A 9,294-nucleotide genomic window follows, 5' to 3' on the forward strand; every position below is an offset into this window, starting at 1 on the left:
TAGGTGAACAGGGCAGAAATCACGTTTCATATGCAGCAAAAGAGACTTCAGACATTAGGAACGATGTCATCTCAGCAAGAGCAGTGCAGCAGCAGGACAGATCTTCCAGGGAGGGCATGAAGTCTCCATCATTGGAGATTTATAAAAGCAGGATTGAGGGATAGCTCTCAAAGTTCATGCAGACCTGTTTTTCATTGCTCTGTGGGTCTGAAAGCTGAGTCTTGTTCTAGGTTTGCAAAATAGAATGTAAACTGGCCATTAAAATCCTGGCCTCTGTGTCCTGACTCCTGCTGGGACTCAGGCAGAGTATAGGTTGTGGTTAGTGTTCCCCTCTGCTAACTGCAGTCACGCCTGTCRTATCTGTGCTGTACCTAGAAACCTCGATCAGGTTCTCATCAGGGTCTCGGAAGTAGATGGATGTTATCGGACCCATAGCACCAGTTCTGGCCACGGGACCTTCTTCAACCTTTACTCCGCAGGCCTGAGAGGAGATATAAAAGCCAGCATTTAATGCTTAAGGGAGTCTTATCAGAGAGTTGTGCACTCTTCCCCCAGCCCTGAAAACATGAGCTTTTGGATGACAAAATTCTGACATCCCCAAGGCACAGGCCCTAAAACTGTCACTTGAGAGGCTCTGGCTTCACACTCAGAAAATGCCAGGTCTCTTCAGACCACTGACAGAGTCTTCAATGGCAAGGCCAACCAAGCAGTGCTGCTGTCACTCCTCTGACTCTGGGTCATCCCATCCCACAGCACTGAAAAAGTGTCCAGCTCAGAACACACAATCAAGCTAGGCCGGACTGTGAGATCTTTGGGGAGAGAGATGAGGCTGAAAAATGTATTATGGAGGACCAGCACTAATGGCCTGTCCTGACACAGTTAGACATGAACATCTGTATTGAGCACAGAAGATTTTGGCAGGCACTGAGCACTGCTATGCCTGTAATGAAAGGTCTGTGAGGCTCAGAAGATTTCTCCTGGATGGTTACATCTTGTCCTCCCTGAGACAACTCAGCTGATACCTCTCATCGCCACCTCACAGGGCCCTGATACTCGGCCTTGGGTCCTGGTGGAGGCACAGTGCACAGCACCTCTGCCATACTGCTAATTCTTGCAGGGAGGTCTTGCTCTTTTGTACCAGCCTTCTGCCCAGCACACACTGGCTTGCAAATATACCAGAACTAGTGCCTATTTTGCCAGATGTTGCAAAATAAAAGCTAAGAGATTCCTTCCCATGCACTTCTCAAATTTAACTCAGTGTCCTCTCTCTTACACTGTTCAGTTGCAGGCATTTCAGTAGAGCTTGATTTGTGCCCATAAAAGTACAATTGCAACTGAAGTTGCAGTTAAAGGCAAGTTCATTAGGTCTGCTTCCAGGCTGGCCCCTCAGCTCTCTCATTACAACCCCAGCTCGCGCCACTATGTGCATGCTATACACCTTCCTCACCTTCAGGTGTTTGAGCAGCTGGTCCAGGGGGGTCTGTGTGATAAGACAGACATCTGCAGAACCAGGGACCGGGCATCGAGCCTTGGGTTCAAATTCCTTCCCAGCCTCATGGAGGTTAAACTTCTGGCAGCCAAAACATAAAGCTTTGCGGTTTCCCTGTCCCCAAAGAAAAGAAATAATGTCCTATAAGACTTCCTCACCTTGAAGTCTTCAGTATCCATTCACCTATGTAGTTCTAATACCTGGGGACTTGACTGTATCTTTGCTATCTTCTCTGGGCTCTCTCTGTGGCAACCCAAGATAAGAACTGACCTCTACAACATTTCCACTACATCTCTGGAGATGTGGAGTGACTCAAGAACGGTAGCGTGAGACCTATAACCACGTGCAGCTACTCTTCCAGCCCATAACAATGCCAGTGTTCAGTTCTGGACACCCTCCAACCTGTCTGTGGGCAGCCACAAAAATAATGCAGCGATTGACACTGCAGAGAGAACAAATAAGAGATAGTGGGAAACGAGTGGGGAAGAAGGTTTTGGTGCCTCTTTTCTTTGCAGACCCTCAGGGAGATTTCTGCAGGCACATATGGCAGCTGAGTGCTGAGCCCCAGCAAAATGCAATACAGCAACCTGCCATATGTGCCCACCTGAAGAACAAAGAGGTGCTTCCTGTAGCCCTGGGAGGTGAGTGCAACTGCTTTACATAAACCTGGCAGGGCAGGGGGGAAGGAAATAAACTTGAGAGTTATAAAGGTGCAATGCAGACATTCAAAACAGGTAAAGTGGTCTGAAATTTGGGCAAAGGATGGGTTGGGGCTGTCCTGAAAAGACTACCCATCTTTTCCTCTGTTTGTCAGTGACAATATCAAAACAAGAGCCTGTCAGACAGCATTAGAGGATTTATGGGTTTGAGGGTTCTCTTCCTTCGGTCCTGGCAACTATGTTTTTCAAGGAACCTCTCCTTCTTTTTCACTTTGACTCCTTCTGCAGTGTGGTTTGAACCTTTCCTTGACTCAGCTTGTTTCTCTTGAAACCCAGACCTTGACTGCCTACAGTTTGTGATGGTCATGCCATCCTCACCCCAAGGAGACGCCCCAAGAAGCAGTCAGAGGTCCACAGTGGCTGGCCACCAGCCCAGAACTGTGCTTTCAGGACTCCTAGGCCTAAGCCTCACCTGTACGCATGTTACCTTGAAAGTGACCACCTCCATGCCAAGGACTTTGGAATAAAATGTCACAGTGTCYTCAATGCTCTTCACAGTCAACACAAGGTGGTCCAGTCGCTGGATGAAACAAGGGGGTGGAGTCATGTGCTCCTCCTTCCAGGACATCATTATCTCAGGGATAGGAACCAGACCATGAAAATACAGAAGATGAAGTTTAGGAGCAACCAAACCCTCAGGGAGCTAGTCCAGGCAGCTGTGAACTGAACTGTGAATGGAGATCAAATGGATTTTCTTCTGTACTGCAGGTGGCACAAGTACAGAATCAATATATTCTCCTCCCTGGAAGGGCCTCAGACCCCAGTTCAGCTCTGGTGGGACTTGAGCATGCCAGAGCCCAGGGGCTGGGGCAGGCCCTGGAGCACCAGCTGGGTGGCTGAGCTGAGGACTGATGTCACTGAGATGCTGAGCTCGCAATGAATAAAAATCTGTGTGCACTAAGAATGGATGGTGTGTCTGACCCATCCCTCCAACCCTCATTGGTCTCCTCCCATCCTCCTTCACCTCCAAACGAAGGGCCAGAAGAGGGCATCAGGACTGAAGCAACAGTTTGGCATTCCCTTGGAAAAGGGCTGCATCTGGATCTCACAAGCAGGGAACAGAATCCCTGCCTGTGCCGATATAATGTAGCTGTAAAATACAGACTGTAAGATAAGGACTATGGCCCTGATCAAGAGGATGGGAATCTTGTCTCTGATGTGACTCTACTGTGGGACTGAGTCCAAGCTCTGCACAGGGCGAATGGCCAAGGGTTGTGGCTCTGGGACTGTGACATGGTAACTCAGTGCAGGGGCAGGGCAACAGCAGTGTGAGAGCAGCCTGAGGACGCTGGAAGACAGAGCTGATTTTTCAGGTTTGTTTTATAAGTTCTCAGGCCCAGGCACAGTCAATTTTATTAAGAGTGCTGTAAATATTTTAATGGTCTAACTGTAATATCTCAGCTTCACTGGGGGAGGGAGGACAAAAAATACCCCAGATGACTTTTATTCCCCATCTTCCCCCTCTGGGGACAAACACAGCAGGCAGGGGCTGGTGGGCAGATTTGAGGGGGAGAGAGGGAGGGAGGTAGGAGAGCCACCACAGAGAGACAACTCTCCTGGCCTTGCTATAGGATTGGTCCTAGCACATGGAAAACACATAAAATGCTGGGATGCAGCAGAGAGGAGCCCTTTTCTCCAGTGCTCACTGCTCCAGTGGGCTGTCAGAGATGCCACTGTTGCTGTAGGTGGCACTGGGAGGTGGGTTGGGAGACTGCTGTGCTGGGGCCTGCTGCTGGAGAAAGGACCAGCCCTGGGAACAGGCTGCTTAATCCCCAGGGTGCTGACAGCTCTCATTTCACTGAATCTGCAGGGAAAAGTCCATGCATCAACATTAGAGCTCCTAGGCTCTAGCCACACCAGATCAGGATCCCTTATGCATCCATCAACACACATTTAAAATAGGTTTAGGTTACTTCATTCAGCGGCAGCAGACCTTCCTGTTGTTCTCCAGAGTCTGGGAGCACCTTTGAATCAAGTTGTGAAAAGGAAATGGATTTGGCCCTGGTGGCCTGGTTAGTTTGTTGGGAGACTGAGAAGTCTTCATTCTATTTTTGTCTTGGTTTATTTTACCTTCAGAAAAACAGACTCTGGAAACTGTGGGCCTCTAACCAGGAAGGCTGTGACAAGCCTCTCACAAATGGAGTCAAGTTTCCTTCAAATCACTAACCGCTCTGTATTTACATGTATTTACTTCTCTGTTAAAAAGCCCAAATTCTGGGGTAAATGACGTACCACTGTTCTGAGACCTTCAACAAATTCTCCAATGACACCCCCATATAAGAGACACACAACACTCCTGTTGCCTCTCAGGGAAAACAAGCAGATAGAAAGTAAACCTTTTAACTCAGCTAAAAGTGACATCAATCAGAAAAAACAGCCCACAAAACCAACCCCTTTTTGCCCTTGCCATTCGCCTTCAAACTCCTGACTCAATAGCAAGCAGAGGGTGAGGCTGGTGCCAGAGATTCACGGAGCTTGTATCCAGCACCAGGGTATGTGGGACTCACTAGCCTGGATTTACAGTGTGTCTCCTAGCGTTTTCTCACATTTGGATTATTATCCTCTGGCATTGCACTGCTGAAACAGAGTGTATGGGAAATAGCTGCCAAGGAGAGATTTCAGAGCTCTGCTGACCCAAGAGTGAGGTCAGTGTAAAAGCAGGCACAGTTTCACCAGGGCAAAACATTCACCTCTTCCCTGCAGTCAGAGGCACTCACTTGGAGCAGGACCCCGCTGTCACCAAGCCAAGGCTGACATGCAGCACACCCCCGAATATCCCCTGTTATTGTTTGCACCAGTTAGGGAGAGAAGCTGTTAACAGAGGCAAAGAAAAGGCAGCGAAAAGGCACCCTTCCTCCTTGTCGCAGATGGTGTTTGGTGTTCAACAACTTCACCTCCACACAACCCAGGCCTCCGTCCCTCTGCAAAACCCTACTGCTCTTCTGTAGGTGTTTGTCTCATCTGAAATACAAGGAAACACTCATCCAGGAAGTTTTACTGAGTGCTCTCTAGTTGCAGGGCCCTCATTTCACAGCCTGCAACTCCCACCTCCTGCCTAATAATCCTCCCAGCCTAACCCTCACTGCCCATGTGAATGTGTGAGCTTTGTGACCCCTTAGCAAACAACCACAGGGAAATCAGATTACAAAAGTAAACTGAGTACCTGCAAGCGGGAGAGACAGAGCAGCTGGGAAACCTGCTGTTGGAAAGAGCGTGCCAGGCCCTATGATTATCCACTTCCTGCTGCCCAGAGCTGAGCTGTGCTGGGAACAGCATCACGGACGTAAGGGGGGGGGGGGGAAGAGAGAGATAAGAAACAGGAGCTCTGAGCACTGCTTCCTGCAGAGGTGTACTTTGAACCGTGGAAGGACCTGAAAGTTCAATCAGACTGAGTTGCTTGAAAAATCCAGGATAAAGACCAGGGACAGTTTAACCATGTATCTTTCCCTCGCAAGGGAAAGCTGTATTAACGTGCTATATTAAAGCACACTGTTGAGGCTGCTGCTCATTCTAGGGTGACTCACTGGTAAGAAGACAGCAAGGATGTCTCTAGAGAAGAGGACCTGAGGCAGCCAGCTGCAACAGGTTCCCTCCCCCAGCAGCTGGCCAGTGGGCCTGTTCTCCTCATTATCTCCAGGACCATTTTCTACCATGCAACATGCCAGTGTCATATTGCCCCACAAGACACTTGATGTCCCTGGGAGCACTGGCTTACAGTCCCATTCTGCAAAAAATGAATGAGCTACAGGTACCACACTAGCAAACCAAGCATGTAGCAAGAAGTAACAGCAAAAGAGCCTCAGAGCAGTGTTCACATTTCTGGACGTCAGAAAGGGAGTGGAGGGACAAGCTGGCATGTGCAAGGAGGTTCTCTGTGACCTGGGGCAAAGTTCAAGATTTTCTTCTTCTACAGAAAATAAACCTGAAAAAAAACAGAATGGAGTTTTGAAAGCTCTGAAGCTCTCCAGGCACTTGGCTCCAAGGCAATGAGTAGTTCAGGCTGAGGAAAAGCTGCTGGAGGAAGTGGTTCAAGGCTCAGGACATGCTGTGTTAAAAACATTCTGCACAAACCTTCTCCACCCAAACTGCCCACACTTCACATGGTATAGCAATACTTCAAATAAACTGAACATTTCCAATATGTGGAAATATCTGAAAATCAAGTACCCCAAAAGGACATCTTGGGAATTGTCAAAAAGCCTGTTTTGTACCTTTTTTGTGCAGTAAAAATTGATTTCCCCCCCCTAATTTTCCAGGTCAGCCCACAGAATCCCTATTTCCCCCAGCCCTACTTCATGTGTTATTTCCTGTCTCTAACCATCTGCTGCCAACTAGTGATGGTGACAATGAATAGGTTAGATAAACTAATCCTGGGACATGTAATAGCTCCCTTGTGCTTCAAGATCTCTGTGGGCTTGTCCAYACTGGACAAGGCAGAGCTGAGAGGAAAATCCCCAGGAAGTACTGAGCAGGCTGCTGCGTGTGCAGTGCATACGCAGAGCTGAGTTAAAGACTGTTGCGCCCATTCTAGCCCTTCCCAAACCCCAGGAATAGGGCAGGATGATATCACACTTCTTAGGTCACAGCTTGGTGAGAGCCTGTTAGATTCACCTCCCAGAGTGGTTGTGTAGCACTCATACGCCTGCCCAGGCAGTTAATGTTTGGCTTCTTGTCCTGCTGCCTTTCTTGCAGTATTAGTGTGAGTAAAGCCCGCTTTTTCTCCAGTGTCCCTGCACTGAGGACACCTCATATCTCTGAGCTTCTCCTCCAACAAGCTGCCTACCCAGAGAGCAGGCTGGCAGGACACACGCTGGCTTGACAGGCACAAGGGGATGAAACGAATCTCCTTGTGTTGGCTCCATGCTGCACACGCACAACATCAGATTTCTGCACCCCTGTGAAGAGATCCAGATCCCCTCCAGGGGATCCCACTCCATCCCCTTCCTCACATGTTTGCAGCTTTCTACTCCTAGGACTCAGCCTGCATCCTTTGCTCTCCCCTCGCCGCACTGACATTGCACAGTTATCCAGTCTCCCTCTGGCATTTCCTGACCGGCTCTTACACAGGCCGCAGCACAGACTGGCAGATCCGCCAGACTCCCAGGTTTTAATCACAGGTATCACAGTACTTTGTGATGTCCCTTAGAGACCCTATTTCTCCAGTGGGGGGTTTACACTAGTTTCCATATGCGAAACAACAGAAAAAAAGATGCTTCAAACTCTCTGGATGGAGAGAGAAACATATAAAACTGGACTGAGGGCAATTACAGAAAACAGACCACACTTATTTTTGAAACCTGAGTAACAGACAGCCCACTCTTGCAGTTCCTTTCTGCCAGCTGGCCCAATTCAGGGCAAGCAGGACAGAGGACTGTTTGGCTCATGCTGCAGCTTCATTTGAAGGAGTCTGTTGGTGTCTCTTCCTTCTGCCAGCCTCTGGTTTTCACAAGACTCATAGGAACTGCCTGCCTCCATGATTTCTGCTCTTCTGTTCAGTTTAGATGACATGATCAAGAGATGCAATAGCTGCATAGCAGGGCTGGCAGACATGTGGCTAAACAAGCAGATGGGTGGCTGAAGCCTCATTCTCTTGTGAAAAATACTGATATCTTTTCTTTACTGAAACTCTCAAAGTTCTTTTCACAGATGTCAGTACCAGGACTATAGCCAGACAGCAGGACTTCTGCACAGTTTTTATGGCTTTGACACAACCTGTGCAAGTACTGCTGAGGAATAAATCCGTGACAAGTGGTAGCTTCTACCCTGTTTCTTTTACCCTTTTCTTCACAGCCAGGCATTCAGAATGACTATCTTTTCAGCTCAAGATCATCTTTGGAGGATTTCTCAGCTGGACTCCAGACCACTCCCTGGCCTGCTCTCCTGAGCTCTGAAATTGGATGCAAGCAAATATTCCAGCAAGATAGTCAAGCGTCTCTCTCAGCAATACAAATCCAGTCCTGTGCTCATGAAATGACAAGGATTTCAGGAGAATAACCCATCTKGTCAAATGAAAAGCCATGTTCTTGTCCAAGGTCACTGGCAGTCCATCAATTCTCTGGCTTTTCCTCTGTTTGAATGCAAGCTGGCAGTGCACCCTTCACCTTTATTTATAAAGGTCAAACTCAAATGACCGCATTTTCTCCTGGCAGTGCCTGCATCAGCAAGCTTTTTATATGCCTTCTTTTTTCAGCATCTGGTATCTAAGAAAGTTGGTTTATAAACTCAGGGGCAAAGAATGTGCCTGCTTGTTGTGTCACTATAAAAGGATGAAAATGTGTTTGCTTAGACTTTTAACTCTGCCTGCAAGAGATAATTAAATTAACACTGGGAACTACTCACACCTTGTTCTCCCTTTGGTCTGCCTGTGTTCTGAGCGCAGGGACGAAGCAGCATGTATAACACCTAACTTCAAGGAAAGGGGTATGGTGAGGGAGTTTGATAGCCCTTTCTCCCTTAGCAACATTTGCATTTTTGCTTTGCCTATTTTTGGCATATACGCACAGCATCACCTTGGAACAATATCCAGAATGAACTTTTTCCCTCTCACCAGAAAAGTGCCTTCCTTCAGCCCATTTATGCACCTATAACCAGAGAAAATTGATCCTCAGCAGAAAATTGATTATCCAGATTGCATGCACCGAGGGAAGTCTGGGCCTTACTGTATTGAGGCTGAGCAATAGCTGAATGTCTTGTGTTAATTTGCATTGAGGTTCTGGTGCAAAGCTTGATTCCACTTCAGTGCTCATCTGAGGTGGAAATCAAAACTTCAAAACTTCAGCCAAAACTTTGGGTGAAAGAACAAGATCATTGAGGCCAGTCAGAGCCCTGAAGGCACTGACAAGCCTTAATAGCCCTGACCAGCCTCACTGGGGGCATCCACCCATACCCCTTGCCCATGGGCCCAGGAGCCCCATTTCAGCTCAGCCCTGGGCCTGAACCTGCCTGAGCTATATTGGAGGAGTGATGATCTCCAGCTCAGCCACAGCCATGCCTTTCTTCGGGCTATGGATCCCACTGATCTGGACCCTGACCTGCAGACTGACTTCCTGGACTTCAGACCTGTCTCATCACTATGGACTTACTCAG

The 9,294-nt window shown here is 48.2% G+C and overlaps 1 protein-coding gene across 1 annotated transcript; it reads right to left on the minus strand.

Annotated features, from left to right (window-relative positions):
• Positions 1-319: 319 nt before the first annotated feature.
• Positions 320-2,791, minus strand: GLOD5 (glyoxalase domain containing 5). The gene is made up of 3 exons (XM_026086240.1): positions 2,636-2,791; positions 1,448-1,603; positions 320-481 (listed from the first exon to the last, which is right to left on the minus strand). The coding sequence occupies exons 1-3, from the start codon at positions 2,777-2,779 to the stop codon at positions 320-322; spliced, it is 462 nt and encodes a 153-aa protein (XP_025942025.1). The 5' UTR covers positions 2,780-2,791.
• Positions 2,792-9,294: the final 6,503 nt, after the last annotated feature.

Source organism: Apteryx rowi, unplaced genomic scaffold, assembly GCF_003343035.1.
Source record: "Apteryx rowi isolate R43461 unplaced genomic scaffold, aptRow1 scaffold_69, whole genome shotgun sequence".
In the NCBI taxonomy this organism is placed as follows: Eukaryota; Metazoa; Chordata; class Aves; order Apterygiformes; family Apterygidae; genus Apteryx; species Apteryx rowi.